This window comes from Rhinopithecus bieti, unplaced genomic scaffold (genome assembly GCF_001698545.2).
Source record: "Rhinopithecus bieti isolate Rb0 unplaced genomic scaffold, ASM169854v2 scaffold_2272, whole genome shotgun sequence".
In the NCBI taxonomy this organism is placed as follows: domain Eukaryota; kingdom Metazoa; phylum Chordata; class Mammalia; order Primates; family Cercopithecidae; genus Rhinopithecus; species Rhinopithecus bieti.
This window is the reverse complement of record NW_016804163.1, coordinates 6786171-6807284: the sequence shown is the minus strand read 5'-3', so window position 1 is coordinate 6807284 and position 21114 is coordinate 6786171. Positions and strand designations below refer to the sequence as shown.

Here is a 21114-nt window from a genome sequence, read left to right as displayed (position 1 = left end):
TTTATTGAGGATTTTTGCATCAATGTTCATTAGAGATATTGGTCTAAAATGCTCTTGTTTTGTTGTGTGTCTGCCAGGTTTTGGTATCAGGATGATGTTGGCCTCATAAAATGAGTTAGGGAGGATTCCCTCTTTTTCTATTGATTGGAATGGTACCAACTCCTCCTTGTACTTCTGGTAGAATTCGGCTGTGAATCCGTCTGGTCAATTGGAATATTATTCTTTATTCTGCATGGAAGATCTACTTGAAAGCCCAATGACTATTGCACAAAAGTCCTGGAAGAGGGTGGAGATCAATCTGGGCAGTGATTCTCAAACATTAATGCACATATATGATTCTAGTGATCTTGTTAAAGTGCAGATTTTGATTCAATGGAGTGTGGCCTGAGGTCTTGCATTTGGAACAAGATTCCAAGTGATACATATGCTTGGGACCACACTATGAATAGCAAAAGTCTAAAGTACAAGTGGGAAATTTACCTTATACAAGAGGAGAGAAAAGTCTTACTATGACAGAAAAGGAGCAGAGTCCAGGAAGGCAAAAGGTAAACTTGCAAGGTAAGAGGTGCAAGACTAATAGTGCACTGGTAAACCAGCTCTGGGAGGTGGGAGTAGCCTTCATTTACAAAGTTTGCTGATTCTCATGACGTGGTAAATACTCCCACCATGGCTGACTTTAGGCTATGAAGGGTTTAACAATCTATAGGAACCAGCTCTGGCACACAAGTTCTCAGGATGTTGAGGGTGGGCTGCTTGATTTCCCTGGCTTCCCTTTGGAATCAGAAAGTTACTGCCCTAAGTCAGGGATGACATCTGTTGGGGCCACTTATGAGAAAATTAGGAGAGTCTAGAAATAGAGTCAAAATCAAAACAATGCTCATTGGAGAAGAGCACCCACCTGGGCTCCAGTTGGTAAAGGGAAGGGGAGATGCGAGTGGAAGGCCCTTCTCCCTTTTTTCTTTCTACCTGATAGATAAATAGAAAGAGTGATGGATCTTGAAGAATTTGAAGCTAACTCCAGGACAGGCAGAGGACAAACAAGGATACCAGATGAAGTCATGTTGAATTCCACATTTCTCGTCTCGTGCTCCCTTCTCATGCCTCCCTTCATCTTCACATGAAACCCAATTCCCTCTCCTTTGCTCTTTAAGAGTTGCCCTCTGATTTAACCCTGAATAGTCCCCTGATTAGACTCAGAAGCAGAGTTCTGAGCTGTGCTCTTTGTCTTTTGTCAAACAATCTCTCCCACTCACAGTAATATGTACTGCGTGAAGATTAATGTAATGAATTGGTTAGAATTTTCTAAACTGTTAAAAAATGTTTTTAACATTTGAAAGGAGTTAGGTACAAATTGTTTTTATTAAAAATTTCTGCCTGTCTCAGGTGTTTACTAGCTCTTTTACACTTGTCTCCATAAAACTCAGAAAAGATGAAGATTTGGGAGAAAATCTTGGTGTTTATAAAAGAAAATATCTGTAGATTTTCTTGGACCAAAACTTACCATCTAGTTGCATGTCATTAGTGGAGGGGTGTGTGGGTATCAGGCTATTGTCATCTAAATTTTAAGGTTTGGCTTTTCTTATCCTAGGTGGAAAAGCACTTACTTATGAGAAATTCAAAGCCTGGACAAATTCAGAAAAGTTGACAAAAAGTAAGGTTCAAGTTTTCCTTCCTAGATTAAAGCTGGAGGAGAGTTATGACTTGGAGCCTTTCCTTCGAAGGTTAGGAATGATCGATGCTTTTGATGAAGCCAAGGCAGACTTTTCTGGAATGTCAACTAAGAAGAATGTGCCTGTGTCCAGGGTTGCCCACAAGTGCTTTGTGGAGGTCAATGAGGAAGGCACAGAGGCTGCCGCAGCCACCGCTGTGGTCAGGAATTCCCGGTGTAGCAGAATGGAGCCGAGATTCTGTGCAGACCGCCCCTTCCTTTTCTTCATCAGGCACCACAAAACCAACTGCATCTTTTTCTGCGGCAGGTTCTCTTCTCCGTAAAGAGGAGCAATTGCTGTACATGCCCTCCTTTCCTTCTGCCTACCTTGCCTTAATTAACATTCCGTGTGACCCAGTTGCTGCAGTGGCTTGAATGCCAAAATAAAGCGTGTGCACTGAATAGTGTGTGAATGTCTTTGCTGAGGTTCCAGAGCCACTGAGAATAACTGAAGCCACAGATGCCTGAAATTTGGGCCTGGGAAGGCTATGCTGGTTTCGGAGTGTTTGGGGTGCCTCCCATTGCCTCTGCCTTCACTTAAGTCTGTGCCCATTGTTTCAGGGGATCTTAAGGAGCATCTCAGGGCTTCAGGAGCCAGCCCTCTATGTGCTCTTCTATCCGCCCAGCTCTGCCCACCACCACTGCCTTGCTGAACAGGGACCAGTGCCCAGGCAACACTGCACGCAAAGCCAAGGGCAAACCCTACAGAGTAAAGCTGCAGCCACCCTGTGTCTCACATGCAGCTGAAATAGTGGTCTGCTTCTGTCACTGTCACATAGACAGCTCTGCATGCCCCCTGTCTCACACAGTCTGTAATGAAAACAGCTCCTTGTTATCTTTCCATAAACCTCAGATACAAGTTCAGACACTAAGCAATACACTTCAGGACTGAGCTAGGAGGCAAATATCTGAAACTTGCTATGCCGTCCTTTCTATTTCTTTTCCCTCTGAAATACACAAAATATCAAAGGAACTTACACAGCACGCCACTGAGTCCTCTAACTAATCATATATGCTCAAACACGGCTCAAGCACAACACTTAAGAAAGAACCTCCATACATTTTTTAATTTTAAAAATAAAATCGTATTGTGGCAGCAATTTGGAAACTACAGCAAAGTCTCCAAAAGAATTTAAGTCACCCACAATTCCAACACACAGCAATCACTGCTGTTAATAGTGATATACATCTTTCCTATTATATGTATGCAAATAGAAACACAAGCATTTTATTACAAGTTAATCATATCCTTCAGTAGCTTATTTCTTCCATTACTTATGAAAAACCTCTCTTAAGATCTTTCCAGGTCATCAGTTTGATGTGCATAGTATTCCACTGTGTGGCTGGATTTCTATAATTGAATCTAATTTTAGACAGTTTAATTAAAATTTTTTCTATTAATAATAGATTATTAATAATAAATACATATGATACTGTTTTGGATATACTAAATATCTGCTCACATCCTTAATATATTTTTTACAATTCCTAAGAATAGTATTGTCGAGATAAAAGCTGAGCACATTTTGAGACTTCTTCCACATTGGTCCCTAGAAAGTTCCACTGGTTTATACACTCACTTATGTCACCATTTATGCCACCACTAACTGCCGCCTGCTTTCTTATTTCTTTAATGAGTTGGACTAAACAGTGGTTACTCCTGACTCTGTTTTTGACTGACAGTTAGTTACATGAACCATTCATATTACAGCTCTTCCTGAAATTTGACCAAGCTAGGATATATTCTGTGAGGCCACATTCATTTCAGGGATCTTGTTTTCCAAAGCAGGTTTGGCCAAAAATTAATCCACAGGACTGAAAGGTATACATCTGTGAGTTTTGTTCTCACTTCCACCTCTAATTTGAAGAAAACTTTATACTTTTATTGCAATACAATTGACACAGAATACCTTTCACGTATTTAACCTATACAATAAGTTCTGACACGTTTTCCATGAAACAAACCATCCTTGTATTCAAGATAATGAACCTATCTATCATACTCCCAAATTCCTTCTTTCATCTTTGTAATTTCTCACTCTTCCTTCTCCCTCTCCCCGTCCCATCCCAACCACTGATCTGCTCGGACAACTACTGGTCTTCTTTCTGTCACTATAGAATAATTTGCATTTTCGAAGAAATTTACATGCATGGAACCATGCATCATCTATGCTTTGTAGTATGACTCCTATCATTACAATTATTTTGAGATTCATTTATGTTACTGTATATATCAATAGTTTATTCCTTTTATTGGTAAGTAACATTTCTTTCTATAGATATACCATGATTTGTTGATTAACACATTTACCTGTTGATGAACATTTAGGTTGTTACCGAGATTTTCACTATTGAAAATATAGTTTTTATGAACATTTATGTATATACATCTTTGTAGGGACATATGTCTTCATTTCTTTTGTATATAGATGCATAGAAGTAGAATGGCTGGGTCATATGGAAGGTGTAAGTTTAACTTCTTAAGGATCTGCCAAATTGCCTTCCAAAGTGGTTGTATCATTTAACATTCCCAGTAGAGCCTAGGAGAGTTCTGGTTGTTCTGCCTCCTCACCAACACTTGGTGCTACCAGTGTTGTTACTTTCAGTGTGTACCGGTTTTAGGTTGCATTTCCCTAATGCCCGATTATGTTCAGCATTTTAAAAAACTTGCTTATATGCCATCCATTTATGTTATTTGATGAAATGTCTTTTTAAGTGTCTCATCAATATTTTATTGCTTCCTGCTTTATTTTTTATTTATGTATTTTTTGAGACAGAGTATCTCTCCGTTGCCTCAGCCCCCCGAGTAGCTGTGACTACAGGCGTGTGCCACCACACCTAGCTAATTTTTGTATTTTTAGTAAAGACAGGGTTTCCCCATGTTGGCCAGGCTGGTTTTGAACTTCAGAGCTCAGGTGATCTGCCCACCTTGGCCTTCCAAAGTGCTGGGATTACAGGCATGAGCCACCGCACCGAGCCTTTTGTTTTCTTATTGTATTTTGAGAAATCTCATGATATGACTACCAAATCTTTTATCATATATGGGATTTGCAAACATTTTTCTCCCAGCTCATGGCTTCAATTTTCATTTTTATAACAGTGCCTTTAAAAAGCAGAAGTTCTTGATTTTGATGAAGTCCATTTGATCATTTTGTTTCTTTGTTTATGCTTAATGCTTTTGTTGTCATATTGAAGGAATGCTTTGCCTAACCCAAGGTCACAAGGATCTCCTATGTTTCTTCTAGAAGTGTTATAGGATTTGATTTTCCTTTTTGGCCTATGATCAATTTTGAGTTCATGTTTTGCATATGATGAAAAAGCTATCCATTTTCCACTGAATTGCCTTTGCATCTTTGTCAAAAATCAGCTGATCATGGATGTGTGGTTCTATTTCTGGATTCTATTGGATTCCATTGATCTGCCCATCTATCTTGATGTCAGTTCCACATTGTCTGAATTACTGTAGCTTAATAATAAAATTTGAAAACACTTAAGTGACATGTTTTCCAACTTTATTTTTCAACGTTGTTTTATCTGCTTTCAGTCCTCCATCTTTCCCTGTGAATTTTATAATTTGCTTGTTGACTTGTACAAAGCCTACTGCAATTAGGCTTAGATTAGGATTGTGTGATTTCTAAACATCAGTTTGGAGAGAATAGACATGTTAGCAATATTGAGTCTTCCAACCCATGAGCAAGGCAAGTTTCTCATTTCTTTTAGGTTTTTATTAGTTAATCTCAGCATACTTTTGTAGTTTTTGGTATACACGTCTGGCATAAATTTTGTCAGATTTATCCTTAAGTATATCCTATTTTGTGCTATTATAAGTTGTGTTGCTTTTTAATTTCAATTTCTGATTAATTATTGCTAGCATATGGAAATATAATGCAGGGTTTTTTTTGTTTTTTTTTTTTTTTTTTTTTTTTTTTGTATCTCAGCCTTGTATCTTGCAAACTTGCTAAAATCACTTAGTTCTAGTAGCTGTGTTTCTAGTTCCATGTCTGCTAATAAAGACAAATTTTCTTTCTTTCCCGTTTGGATAGCTTTTTTTTTTCCTTGCCTTATTGCACTGACTTGGTTAGAAGTAGTGAAAACAGACATCCTTGTCTGGTTCCTGATCTTAGGCGAAAGCACGAAGGCTCCCATCTTTAAATGTGATATTAGCTGTAGGCTTTTCATAGGTGTCCTTTAACAGGTGAAGAAGGTTTCTTTTATTCCTAGTTTGTTGTGTTTATATCAGGAATAGATGTTGGATTCTGTCAAGTGCTTTTTTATATCTTTTAGATGATCATATGGTTTTGTTAATATTGGGATTAATTTTTGAATGTTGAAACAATCTTGTGTTACTGGGATAAACTCCACTTGGTCATGATGTATTTCCTGTTTTGTCTAGTATTGGATGCAATTTGTTAAAATAGTTTTAGAATGGCTCATCTCCATTCATGAGAGACATTGGTCTGTATTCTTCCTATTTTGTAATACCTTTGTCTCATTTTGGTTTTAGATAATTCTGGTCTCAAAGAATGAGTTGAGAAACATACCTACCTTTGCAATTTTCTGGAACAGATGTCGTACAATTGGTATTATTTCTTCCTTTAATGTTTGGTGAAGCCATCCGAGACTGGAGTGGCTTTATACTACAACTGTAATTTCATTAATAGGTAGTGAACAATTCAAATTACATATTTCTTTTTGAGTTAGCTTTGGTAGCTTGTGTCTTTCAAGGAATTTGTTCATTTCCTAGTCATCAAATTTAGTGGTGTAAAGTTGTTTATAACAGCCTCTTATTTTTCTTTTAATAACTATAAAATCTGTAGTGATACCATTGCTCTCATTTCTGAGATTAGTAGCTTGTGCCTTTTTTTTCTTTTCTGATCAGTATGACTAGATGTTGATAAATTTTATTGCTCTTTCTCAAAACCAGCTTATGGTTTCATTGATTTTCACTATTGTTTTTCTTTCCACAACATTGATTTCTGCTTTGATCTTTATTATTTCTTTTTTCTCATTACTTTTCATTTATTTTTTTCAGTTTTTGGTGTAACCAGCCATGATCCCTAGTGTACTGAACAAAAGAGGACAGGAATAAAAGACAAAGACAAAAGAGTATATTTGCAAGAAGGGGTCAGGGGGCACCTTGCCTCTAGTGGGTAAGGGCCCCGAGCTTTTGCAGTCTTCCATATTTATTAGGTAAAAGAGATAGCAAGAAAAGGAGGGGTGATTGTTGGGTAATTGTTGGTCTGCCGTTTGGTTCACAGCAGGCTTGCAAGACTGCATTCTTTGAACAATAGGCGCTAGATTTCCCAGTAGATAACTTCAAGGAGCCAGGTGCCAGGGAGTGATGGCCCTCAGCAAATCTTTTGGTGGCACATGCAGTGTGAGTTTGCCCACATCCTGCATTCATGATAAACAGTTTGCTGTTTGATCATATAGCTTCCAGTGGAATGCTGAGTTGGTCATGATCCCTTTGCCAGCTCTCTACATTTTGGGTATTTTTAAAGATTTTTTTTAAGGTGAAGCTGAAGTAATTGATTTGAAGCTTTTCTTGGTTTTAATATAGGTGTTTACCACCATAAAATTTCTCTAAGTATTGATTTAGTGGCATCAATAAATTTTAATATTCTTTGCGTTTTTATTCGGTTCAAAATACATTCTAATTTTCCTTTTGATTTCTTTTTTGACTCATGAATTATTTGAAAGTGTGTAATTTTTAGTTTCCAATTTTGATGATTTCCAAAGATCTTTATGTTATTGACTTCCAATTGAATCTCACCATAGTCAGATAACATATTTTTAATGACTTGCATTCTTTTAAAATATTGAGATTTATTTCATGCCCCTAAATATGAGCTATCTCAGGAAATGTCCCATGATCACTTGAAAAGAATATATATTCTGCTGTTTTGGGGTGTAATGTTCTGTAAATATGAATTCCGTGAAGTTGATTGCTAGTGTTGTTCAGGTCTTCTACGTAATTACTGATGTTGTGTCTACCTGTTCTAGCAATTGTTGAGAGATGAGTGTTGACATGTCCAACTATAATTGTTGAGAGGTCCAGCTCTAGGTCAAAATCCAAGTGTGATCCCATAGGCCTGACCATAGGCAACTACCAGGCAGCCTTCATGGGGGAGATGGGGGAAAGCTGCCCTTCTCACAGATTTGGTGCACAGCCAGGGCATTACAGTGTCTGGTGGGAGCTGCAGTCAAGGACTCAGGCCCTGGAGTCAGGCCATACTTTTATGCATCTCTACATTCCGAGCTCAGACAGCTCCACTCAGAGCTCTCCTTATAAGGGGAGCAGAGACCTTCTGTTCAGAAGCCTCTGAAGAGACTTTCTTACCAGGATCCTTGAAGACACTTTCTTGCACTCAAGCTCAGCACTCAGTACTTTCCCACTTCTAGTCCTTCCCTCCCCTCCCATCCCTCCTGTCCCTCCCGTCTCTCTTTCTCTCTCTCTCTCTCTCAATTTGACAAAGGAGCTGAGTGGTCCATTAAGCACAATGCCTTTTGGAAAACAAAAGCCTGAAAGTCCTTCAAGGGCATGCCTAGAGGTGCTGGTGGTTCATTTGCAAGAGTCTGAGGGTACCAAAGGGCACTTGCCAACCATGCCACCGGGTCTCTGGGAGGTGCCAGTGAACCCCACAGGGCACCCTTAGAGTGTGCTAATGCGTTGTTTACAGAAGCTTTTCGTTTCCAAGGGAGATCATTGGTCCTCAGCTAGGTACTGCTTGTGGTCCAACAGATCTGGCAGGTTTGGTACACTGTGACAAGACCCATGCCATTGAAAAACACATCTGGACGCCCCTCACAGAGGCTATAGTAGCCCCGCAAGTCACCCTCCTGGCCCTCTGGGTCTACAATGAGGGGTTGGGGGAGGCAGAGGATGAGACTGTTCACTGGACTCAGATTTCAGGGATTTTTATGCTACTACTGTTAGTTATCAAGCCCAAGTAAACCTCCTCAGGCCAGCTCAGTCACTCCCAGATATAATCCAGCGATTTTAACAAATCCCTAAGGCATGGAAAAAGTGGCTGCTTCCGAGAAAACAATGATTGCAGAAGCAGTGAGGCAAAGATGACTATCAGGCGCCCTCTCCTGGACTATCTAGGCAATGGCATTTCCAAAGAGCTCTCTGAGCCTGATTATTCAATTAGAGGAGGAGATTGAAGCGTTCCCCACCAAGATACCAGACCATAGGGGGCCCAGCAGGCAGCTGACAAGGGTTTGCATGGTGATAGCCCCTATGACTGATTCAAGCATTATGCTTGTTGTCGTCCCTCCCAGTGACTCGAGGTGAGCTGAAGAGCCTCACCATCCTCTCCCCAGATGGCTAGACTTTTACAGATTATCCAGACTAGGGGTTAGACCAAGGTCCCTCTGTCCCCAAGGATGACTAGAAGTCCTAGCCAATGTCAGAGTTCAGTGAAAAGGTGGGGAAAAATGTCCTTCTTGGCCATTTTGAACATCTGTGCACTGGTGCCTCTGATCCCCACAATCCCTGGCACCAGGATGAGGGGAAAACAGATAATGTTCTCTGGCTTAGGGTCTGAGACCACCACCACCTGCTCTGGCTCTGGGAAGGGACCTTTGGGCCCCTAGAAGCCTTTATGTTACGGATCCCATGACTGCATGTGTTCTTGGTATAGATGTGTTGTCTATACGTGCCCCCACTGGCCTTCACTCTCAATCCCTGATGGAAATTGCTGCACTTAGGGTCACCTTAGTGGGACATGGGAAAGGCTGTGAATGTACCCAACTACTGTCACCCAGGACATTGTATCCCCACCTGCTTTAGGGAGGAAAAAAAACTGCTGTCATTATGTCACCAAAACATCAGTAATTCCATCTAGTTCACTGCACAGGAAGCCAATCAATGAGACAATGAGTATTGCAAAGATGAATGAAGGCTTTATTTGGGTGCTGCAGCTGAGGAGATGGGAGATCAGTCTCAAATCCATCTCCCTGACCAACTAAAATTAGGGGTTTGTATAGCAGGGAAGAAATGTAACCATGTGTGGGGAAACAGGAATTAGGGAGAGGTGAGGAAGAGGAATTGGTCAACAGGAAGCAGGTGGTTGCTTAGGCCATCATGATGGGTGACGAGTCGGGTTTCTCATTGTCCAGATGTGTAGACCTGGTGGGTTTCAACTGCCAGATACTATCTGGAAGGACTGATAGTTGGCTTCCTGAGAAAGGAACTCAGATGACTGTAATTTTCTTGAATTTTAAAACTGTGAGGGTTAATTTATATGCTTTTCAAAAGAAACCAAAATATTAGTTCTATGGGACAATTGGGCTGGTTTCAATGGCTAAGCTTGAGGCAAAGTTCCTGAGAAACTGTTCCTCCATACAGTAGCTCTGACCTGTGCACATGGCCTCAGGTACCTTGTGACCCTCTGTCTATTATAGGTGGCTCAAGGCTGTGGTGCCATTCTTTGCATTGGCAGTACTTGACATTTCGATTCTTACACAGGCTACTGGAGGGAACTTGGTATGAGACGGTTGATATCATCAATGCCTTTTTCAGCATCCTGCCGCATGGAGAAGTCCAGGATCAACTTGCCTTTATGTGGAATGGGTTGCAATGCACCTTTAATGTCCTTCCACAAAGCGACCTAAATTCCCCATGTAGCTGCCATCAATGAATAGGTTATGCTCTGGGGAGAGTTGCATGCCTGGAGGAAGCACTAGCCTTGCACTCTATTGATGACATCCTCCTGGTGAACCCAAACAAAGACATTGCCAAATAAGGACAGGGTGCTTGAGGACAGATGGCTCTCAAGCAGCAACCCGACTGCACCATTAACACACAGGGACCCCAAGTGAAGTTCCTGGTTGTAATCTGGGCAAGTGGCACCACATCTCATTTAGAGGAGATGACTGCCAAGCTTCTGACTGTCTCTGCCCCAGCAAATAAAAAGGATGCCCAGTGATTTGTGGGCTTATTCATCTACTGTTACTGTCACATTCCCCTTGTGGGGATTTTGATGGGACCCAACTAAGAGGTTACTAGAAAAAGCTGCTATATTTGAATGGTACCCATTCAACAGGCTACCACAGCCATCCAAGCACCCTTCCCCTGGACCCCATGGGTCCACATTTGCCATTCAATTTACAGGTCTCAACAACATTTCAGTTCCTTTACTGTTGCTCAGAGTAGAAAAATACTTCAGACACTTGTTGGGGTTTTCAACTTACAAGATCCTGGAGTCAGCTGAAAGGCACATACACTTTGAGAAACAATTATTGTCCTGTTATTGGGCCTATGTAGATATGCATGAATACATGACCCATGGCTGTGATATAGTTTTATGATCCCAAATTCCAATCATGTTATGAGTGAGCAGAGGCCTCAAATCTCCAGGTGGGGGTGGCTTAGGAGTATTCTCTAGTGAATGAAAATGTTCTATACAGAAGCAGGTAAAACCCAGCCCAGCTGGGGCCTTCAACTCCATGGCAAGGACTCAGGAGTGTCGCCCCCCTCCCAGGCATGTCGTCCAATGAGCCACTGCCTTCACTTGCCCAGTGGGAGCTCAGATACAAGGACCTTCCGGGCCACACATAAGCCTGGTTCATTGATGGTGTCTCTTGATTAACATTTACTAGGCTAGAATAAGGTGCACCTGTCATCCAGCCTGAGATATATCTATCCCTTGGCAAGCTCAGCATAAATGTGCAAAGCTTTATAAAGTATGGTTGGCTACCCAGGCTCCCTCAACAAAGGAGCCCTGCTATATTTTCACTGACTCATGGGCTGTAGTTAATGGTCTGAACATTTGATTGGGCTACTGGCAAAACTTGTACTGACATATGAAACACATCCCTCTCTTGGGACGAGACATTTGGATAAAATTCAATTCTACTCCTAATAAGCTCTTTGTTATCCTTGTGGTTGCTCACCAGAGAGCTGCCTGTGCTGACAAAGGCAATGAGCCAACCAAGGCAATGAGCAGACCATGCCTGTCAGCTAAACAGGGAGAATGATCTGTCATCTGCCCCAGAGATAACAGATATTCAACTCATTGACTCCTGGATCCATGAGAGGAAGGGCCCTGGGAATCAAGATGCCATCCTTGCCTGGATCTATATGCATGAACTATTATCTTCAAAAGATGCCAACACAGCATGAAAGAGATAATCCACCTGCCAGACCCTGACCAAGGCTAAACATTCTGCTCAGGGACAGATCCTTCAGGTAAAAAAGGCCAGGATGTTCTTTGCAGGTTGATCACACTAGTCCCCTCATCCCATCCAGAGCGTTCAGGTGGATCCTAAATGTAGTTGATGAGTTCTCTGTATTTGGACTAGTCATCCCCATGTATTTTACTGACTCAGGCAACACTCTTTATTCCCTCCAAAACCATATTTGTTTCTTTCTCTGGCTTCCTGAATACATTGTATCTAATAATGGCCCAAATGATACATTTGCAGCCCAAACTATACATGGGTCAAATCATGGGGCATGATGGGTTCTCCATCCTCTTTAACATCTACAAGCCACAGCAGCGATTGCATATTTTAACAGGAAAAGATCAGGTTGAAGTGGCTAATGGAAATGGACAATATAATCCCAGCCTGGCTACATGTCTCAGGTGAGCAATTTGGGGTCTCACTGTGGCAATTCTCTAAGTGTACTTCTCATTTGTGCTGTATGATTGATTGGGCTGTCTGTCTCTTTCCCTCAGTTGCCCACCCCTCTTTTAAAATTATTGACAAATCAGTTTCCATGGTGGATCATGCAAGTTTCCTCCATCCTTTTTGAGCCCTTCCTGAAGACCCAAATCAGTGGTAGATCAGGAAGGCTACTAAACAGCACAGACTGGGTGGCATGAACTTGCTTCTCCATTTACTCCCCGGGTGCAGTGCCTGAATTTTTGCCTACAAGGGCTTCAAAGATAATAACCATCACTTCAGTGTCTCAACATTTTCCCTAAGGTGGCCCTGCTGCTTTGCTCTGTGTAGCCCCATTGGACACATGCCAAATATCAAGTAGAAACTTTTATGGAACCACAGGAGAAACCAAGCCAGAATATTTAGGTTCATCATTCTAGGGAGTGAATTAAGGGCACTATTCTTGCTCATGGCATGAGACAGACTGCCCATGTCACAGTCAATGAGGAGTCTCCCCAACTGATAAGACATGAGCACCTTTGGTCCTGCAAACTCAGTATGGGGCAAGAAGTGGTGGGGATCTAACCTCTCTCCTCTCTCTCATGGGTAGTCTGTGTGACTCTGGCCTTACCAAATTCATTGGTAGGCCTGAATCTGGCAGCTGCCATCATGCTGAACTTGACTAGTAGTTGGATATGCCACTCATTGCTTGACCCCATAGGTAAACCTTTGGCTGCCACGCCACTGAATAGCACGAGTGGACATTTCTCCAACTATGGAGCTTTCTGGCATTTCAGGTGCCCTAACACACCTGGACCCAATGTGTTACCTGATATGCAAACCCTGGTACTGTAGGAATGAAATGACTTCCTAGTTGTCAACTCAATGCTGTTCCACATGGGAGCAACTGAGAAGAGGAGCCTGGGTCTGTTACCGGGCTATTTTGGCCTTGATGGTGGTGACCCTCTCCCCTCCCCTCCCTTACCCTCCCCTTTCCCCTCCCTCCTCTCCCCTCCCCTCCCCTCCTGTCCCCTCCTCTCCTCTTGTCTCCTCTCCTCTCCTTGTCCAGACTCTTCAGTTCCACTTAGGGACTCTGCCCACCACCTACCAAGAAGGACTTCTAGGGGGTTGAACCTCATGGTAGTCAATGACTCTTACACTCCCAAACTGGTGTATACCCTTTTAGAGGATTATTTCTTTTCTAAACACCAGGCCTTTACCTTCCTTTTTGATTGCATTGTAATCTGCACAAATGGGGCATTAATAAGAAATTTTGAAATATTCCAAACAACCCCTCCCAAGGAGCATGTTGCATCGGGCTGAATAAGGCATGAACTCCAGAACCAAGCTCCCCCTTGTTACTTGGAGGGTTTGCTGGATGAGGGACGTTGCTGACCCTCTTTGCTCATGTGTTTGCACTGGGTGATTTTTTCCACTGCTGGGGTCCCTCAATGAGAAAATGTTGTGCACCCGTCTCTTACCATCACTAAAATCATTAACAACACTACCTTAGTTCTGGAGACACAACAGATCAGCCTCAGCTCTTTGGTTTGAGTATTTTAGCAGCTGCATAGCCCTGGACTTCCTGCTGGCCAGCCAAGGAGAGTCTGTGCCACTGTCAACACCTCGTGGTGCACCTGGATCAATGAACCTGACAAAGTAGAAGAGTCCAGTTCTCTAAAGCAGACTGTGCTGACCTTTGAAACATCTTATCCTGGATTGGCAATGTTGGGGATTCATGGCTATGTTTAATCTTCCAAGAAGTCCTCATCATCCTATTTGGAAAAATTTCAATTATGAACCTGGTCCATTGCTGGCTCAGACTAATTACTGGGCTATTGTCATAGTCCCACAAAATCCATTTATTTAGGACTATGATAGGGTAGGCTTTGTTTCTTTCAAGCATCCTGAAAAATTAAGAGGTGAAGTTGAGCAGTACAACTTCAGGACAAAATCCTAAATGTGATCGTTCAGGCCCAACCATATGCAATTATAGAGATTCTACTCTTGGGGGAGATCCGCCCTTCTCCCACCAGACTTCATAGCTAGTGCTTTGTGATCTCGGGAGTGAGGCACCGTCAAAGGCTTAGGACCCTCTGGGCCAGCCATGCCCTGTGCCTACCTGTATTTCTAGCTCTGGCCCCTCCATTCAGAGGCCTCCTTATGGGGCAGCGGCTCAGCTGGGACACTGCCAAGACCTCCTTATTAGGGGGCCTGGAGATACTTTTCTCCACTCTGTCTCAGTACTCAGTACTTTTCCATTATTAGCTCTTTCCTGTCCCCCAGACTCTAGCTGCAATCTCCCTCTCTCCCCTGCCACCACAAATGAATAAAAGCCTGACTGTTACTCTCGTATTTGGCTCACTGTCTTAGTGGACCACCTCAACACCTGGCAACTCTCTCTAACAATTGTGGACTTTTTATCTTCACAGTTACATTTGGTTTTACTTCATGTATTTTGAATCTCTCTTATTAGGAGAGGAATAAAAATGTGGGATTGCTATGTACTCTTGATGATTTGACCCCCTTTATCATGATGAAATAACCTTCTTCATTTCCAGTAATATTCTTCACTCTGAGATGTACTTTGTTAGATATTATTATAGTCACCCCAGCTTTCTTTTGATCAGAATTGTATGTTGTATATTTTACCTTCATTTACTTTTAACCTATTTTTGTGAATGCAAGGTGAATTTCTTGTAGACAGTATATATTTGGATCTTACTTTTAACAAGTCTGACAATTTCTGTTTTTTAATGGAATCAAGAATGAGTATAAGGAAGTGAATTTTTTTATAATGTTCTAGAATTTGTGGTGATAGCATCACGACTCTGAATATACTAAAAATCACTGCATTGCACATATTAAAATGGTGCTTTTTAGTATGTGAATTATATCTCAATAAAACTATCATTTAAAAAATGAGACTGGGGACCTAAGGCACTACTGTAAGGAGGCATTCGATTTAAGGATTCTGCTCCCTTCCCCTTCCTCTCCNTCAAGGTAACAAACAAGTCCTGGCAGATGGAAAGCTGTTCATAGAGGAATTACAACTCATCAATGTGAAAGGAAAGTGAGAAAAGTGAGCCATGGTTTACTGACTGGGAAAATAGAGGTAATATCCACTACTTCAGCAGGTGGAGCCAAGGATTAAAGATAAGAAATGTCACAAATCCAGCTAGACCACATTAAGACCTCAATAAATATTTGCTTTTTCTTTCTAACTCGAGTCTGGAAGAATCACACTGGCTTCCTCCTTACCTCAGGCACCTACATTCATTTATAACACACGCTCTGCAGGCAGACCCTGCAGGTGGCAGAAAGATTCGACGTGGAGTAAATGGAAATAGAGACCAGGGAGGAACTGAGCTGCACACAGTTGTCCTGTCCTGTCCTGTCTTGTCTTCTTTTCTTTTTCCTTTCCCTTTTTTCTTTTCTTTTCTATTTATTTATTTATTTATTTATTTATTTATTTATTTTGAGACACAGTTCTGCTCTTGTTTCCCAGGCTGGAGTGCAATGGAGTGATCTCTGCTCACTGCAAATTCTGCCTCCTAGGTTCAAGCAATTCTCATACCTCAGTCCCCCAAGTAGCTGCGAGTACAGGTGCCCACCACCACACTCAGCTAATTTTTGTATTTTTAGTAGAGACAGAGTTTCATCACGTTGGCCAGGGTGGTCTCGAACCCCTGACCTTAGGTGATCCGCCTGCCTCAGCCTCCGAAAGTGCTGGGGTTACAGGCATGAACCACCACACCGGACCCCTGCTTTCTCAACTTTTGTACCCTAGGCATCTGCTTGTCTCACCCTAATCCAGGCTCAAGTGATAATGCACTCATTTTGGCTACTTTGAAGGGCATCTACTGGGGGACAGGTCTGGGAAACGTTTCTACTTCAGAAAGTCATTTGTTCTGTTCTCTTCTTCTGGACATCTTGGCCTGGACGTGAAATGCTTCCAGTTGCCGAGGCCCCTTGTGACCAACCTGAGGATGAAGTTGGGGCAGTGAATGATGGCAGAATGTGAGTCTCTGATGACATCATGGGCTGCTGAGTCAGTCTGAAGCCCGCCTTGCTTCTGAACCCCCCTGATAGAGGACGTAGCAATGTCCCCAGCCACCCGTTGTCTGAGTCAGGCAGTCTGCACGTGTTTCTGTCATGTGCAGCCCAGGGACAGGCACAGAACCGCTCAAACCGCAGCCCCGCGTCTCCAGTGCCAGTGGTGGAAAAGAGCTCAGGTGTCAGGAGTAAGGACGCCTGGCTCTGTATATGGGGTCAGGACTGCTACTAATTACTTGTGGCACACGTCATTTTCTTTTCAGGTGAGTCCCTGATACATGTAAGAGATAAAGACCCAAGGTTCCTCTCTACTCTGAAATGGGAATCGGTCACCCTCCCTTTGCGTGCTTGAAACAGAAAAGCCCAGGGTCCCAGCTTCTCTTGCCTCACCTCCAAAATCTCGTCTAACAGCCCAAGGCGTGGATGAGTCCTTTGCACCACCAGCTTCCCCTGGGTTTTGGCCTCCAGTTAATTTCAAGACACTTTCCCTTTCAGAATATTTTTTTTTTTTTGGAGTCCTCCTTGCAAGAGCAGGAGGCGAGCGCGCTCAAGCCAGCCCTGGGTCCCCCGCGGGGCCCTCGCGCGCGGTCACCTGCTCTTCCCGCGGCGGGGTGAGGCCCTGGAGAAGCCGGGGAGGGCGGGGGCTGGGGAAAGGGCGTCAGCCGACCCTGCCCCGGGTCCCCTACGCGGCCCTAGCATCTCCCAGGACGCAGGGACTCACCCCGACCCCAGGTCCACCCTCGGCACCAACCCGTGCCCCGCCGCCGCCTGAGGTGGCCGCCGCCTGCGGTTGTGCCCTTTGAGAAGGAAGGCAGAATGTCCCCACGCCGGCGGGGCCGGGATAATAAGGTCTGTGGGTGTCTGCAGGACCGAATGGAAGCCCGCGGCACGCTCAGCCCTCAATGCTCTGGAGTCCTGTGTTCTTGTCCGTCTGCCCGCATTTCCACCTCCTCTCCTTGCACTCTCTTCTCAGACACCTGCCTGCTGACACCTGGCATCTCTTTTCTCAGAAAAGGTCCTGCTAAAACCAGCACTCCAAATCCACGTCTATGTGCAAGCACTTCTTGTCCCTCCTAATTCTTTTATTCAGTTCCACGTTGTCGAGCCCCTTTTTCCCCAGCACTGTTCCTGATGCTGAGGTGGGGCCACAGGGACTGACTTCAGAGAGTTTGCCTGGTTAGGTAGCTGCCAATCACAGGAGTAATGACATTGCAGTGATTGATGGGTTAGGCTGAGGAAGTGCAGGTGGGAAGGAGTGAAGTGGGGACCGTCTCCAGGGTAGGGACTGGAGAAGCCACTGAGGCAGAGATGTTGAAGTAAAGGCATAGATTATGTGCAAATTCCGTGCCATTTTATACCAGATACTTGAGCACCGGTGGATACTAGTATCTGTGGGAGGTCCTAGAACCAATCCCCAATGGATACTGAGGGACAGCTCTGTGTGTGTGTGTGTGTGTGTGTGTGTGTGTGTGTGTGTGTTTGTTATAAGAAATTGGCTCATGCAATTATGGAAACTGAGAAGTGCTAAGATCTGCAGTAAGCAAGCTGGAGATTGAAGAAAGCTGGTGGAATAGTTTCAGCCTGAATCTGAACCTGGAGAACTGGTGGTGTAAGTTCCAGTCAGAGGGCAGGAGGAGACTGATGCTCCAATTCCAGTGTCAGACAGGTGAAATTCCCTCTTACTCAGACATTTTGTTGTACGCAGGCCTTTGGTTGACTGGAGGAGGGCCAACCACATTAAGGAGGGCAGTCAGCTTTATTTGGTGTACCAATTCAAAATGTCAATCTCACCCAGAAATACCCTCACAGGCATACCTAGCATAATGATGTTTCAAATGTCTGGGCACCCTGTGGCCCGGAAAAGTTGATACATAAAATTAACCATTGCACATTTTAAAATTATATTCTATCTGGCCTCTGGAGGATAGGACTCACTCTCTCACTCTGACATGGTATTGCTTTCCTAGTGTGCATTGATTTCTTGTTTAAAATAAAATAATCTCTTTTTAAAGGAAAAATGTTATGGAGTATTTGAGAAAACTATTTTACCTATATCTTCTTGGAGACCAAAAGACAATACTAGTAATTTTAAAGTATTTTCTCAAGAGATAATTTTCTTAAATACAGAGGAAGACATTGACCAGAGTTTCCAGTCACTTGTCATTAAATTAAAAAACCTGGCACTCAGTATTTGCTTAGAACGGCTAACAGGCTTGTTGAAAAAAGAAAAGCCTTAAAAATTCCTCTCAGTAAGTTGAATTGATAGAAAATAAAAGCAGTATAGAGAATAGGAAAAAAGCCCTAGAGAACTTGAGAAATTTATGGCAATCAAATAATTACAATAACTGTATTTTGAATTATTTCCAAATTAACTACTTCTAAAATTCACTTACTAATCTGTGGTTATTCATGGTTTGGCATATACCTATTTATAAACTGTGACATTTTAACATTTAAAAGATTATGATAAGATCACTTTTAAGAGAGAGAGATATATATTATTTTAAATAAAATTATATTTTATATTTCAGAGTATTTGGAAATTTGAAAGCTTGCTGATTTTATTTATTTTACTTCACTTATTTATTTATGTTCATTTTATTTGGCAATGGTGCCACATTGAACATTTTTCTCTACAGAAACTTTTAAGGAATCCTTCTGTTGTTTAGTGTCATTATCTCCAAGAATGTAACAAACTCTCATCTTGTGCCTCCTAACGGGATACACTGAGAAGCACTAGCTTTTTCTGTGACATTCTTGCTAACATTCTCAGCACCTGAATGTAAGTGCAGAAACATAAGACAGCATTGAATTGAGGGATATTCTACCAAATAATTGACTGAAACTCTCCAAAAGAGGCAATGTCATAAAAGACAAGCACTGCGGATGTGCCACAGGAGGATGTGTGATAACTAATTGCAACCTGCGAGTTTCTTTGGGTCCCTCAAAAGACCTGAATAAATACAAAAAAAGACATTCAAATGTCCAAGAAGGAAATAAAAAAAAGATTTGATTATGGTAGTTATCAAGACATGCATATGAAATGCACAGTGAAATACCACCACAAGTATATCAAAGTAGGGAAAATTAAAACTACTGACAACATCAAGAGTGGGCAATGATGTAGAACAACTGGAATTCTCCTACATTTTTGTTGGGAATAAATTAGTACAGACACTTAGAAATTGGCAATATCTACAAAAGCCTAATAGTGTTGAAGCAAACATTGCACTAAACAAAGTTAAGCATATCCTATAGTCTGAATGCTGTCTTCCACCAAAATGTATATATTGAAACCCAAAGTCCAATGTGTCAGTATTAAGAGGTGGAACCTTCGGGAGGTGATTAGGTCCTGAGGAAAAAGCCCTCATAAATGGGATTGATGTCCTCATAAAAGAGGCCCCAGAGAACTACCTTGCCCCTCTGCCATGGGAGTATGCAGTGAGAAGGTGCCATCTATGAAGCAGAGAACAAGCCCTCACCAGACATCAAATTTAATGGCACTTTGATCTTGGACTTCCCAGCCTCTAAAACTGTAAGAAAAAAATTTATGTTGTTTATAAGCTACCAAATTTATGGTCTTTTGTTTAGCAGCCTGAACAGACTAAGACAGCCTATAAGGAAGTGTTTATTTAATGCTATTAATGTAGGGGAGAGAGACCAGAACATAGTCTGTGCTCAACTTCACTAAAACAAAGGACTGGAGAGTTTTCGAGAAGTGGGGTGGATATTAGGACATGTGGGTTTGCTATTTGGCCTTACCTAAAGGAAAAGTAAGTTTTCTCACATCTTCCTGGCAGAAGGTAGTTTTACAACTCCAAGCAAGGTGCCCACTGATATTAGTCTCCCACCCTCCCACAGAAACAGGGAAGTAAGACGCTGTCTTCCTTGTGATTTTTGAAACAGCTCCCAGGTCCTTAGGAAAGAGTCCTGCATTGAAAAATTGTCAGGAGGCTTTTAAAAGATTTGCATGTCCAAGGAACAGAGAAATCATTCACAATGACAAGTTTTCTAAAGTCAGTGCTCTGATAAAATGGCCATGTGGTTAGGTCATCTGGATTCCATAAGGACTGGGGTAAGAGGAAGATCAGGTGCCTAGAGGCAAGAAGAGACGTATTTAAAGTATAGTCAAACTGAGGGAAAGTTAAGGCTGCCTTAGTACGTAGGTATATTCTCTGGCCAAGTGTTATGGCTTGAATGTTTTTGTTTCAAATTCGTATGTTGAAACTCTAAACCCCAATTTGATGTTATTCAGAGATGGGGCCCTTGGGAGGTAATTTGAATTGTATGAGGTCTTGAGAATAGGACCCACCATGATGAGATTAATGCCCTTAAAAGAAGAGAGACTAACACACCGAGGAGATGCCATGTGAGGACACAGAGATGGCAGCTGTCCACATCCCAGTTAGAGGGTCCTCTCCAGAACCCAGACATGCTGGACCTCTGATTGCCAACTGCCAACCTCAAAAATGCAAACCAGGCTGGGCGCGGTGGCTCAAGCCTGTAATCCCAGCACTTTGGGAGGCCGAGACGGGTGGATCACGAGGTCAGGAGATCAAGACTATCCTGGCTAACACCGTGAAACCCCGTCTCTACTAAAAAATACAAAAAACTAGCTGGGCGAGGTGGCGGGCGCCTGTAGTCCCAGCTACTCAGGAGGCTGAGGCAGGAGAATGGCGTAAACCCGGGAGGCGGAGCTTGCAGTGAGCTGAGATCCGGCCACTGCACTCCAGCCTGGG

General features: G+C 42.6%; 1 protein-coding gene across 7 annotated transcripts in view; it reads left to right on the top strand.

Annotated features, from left to right (window-relative positions):
* Window positions 1-21114, top strand: part of SERPINB8 (serpin family B member 8) — a 52579-nt gene that overhangs the window by 17800 nt on the left and 13665 nt on the right. For 5 of the 7 annotated variants that reach the window (XM_017867091.1, XM_017867092.1, XM_017867093.1 and 2 more), the window contains exon 7: window positions 1589-4095. The exons of 1 other annotated variant lie outside the window; for it this stretch is intronic. In XM_017867091.1, the coding sequence (XP_017722580.1) occupies window positions 1589-1645 (57 nt within the window). In that variant the 3' untranslated portion in view covers window positions 1646-4095. Of the gene's footprint in view, window positions 1-1588; window positions 4096-21114 lie in introns of those variants that run through there. One more of the 7 variants, XM_017867096.1, reaches the window with a different exon arrangement.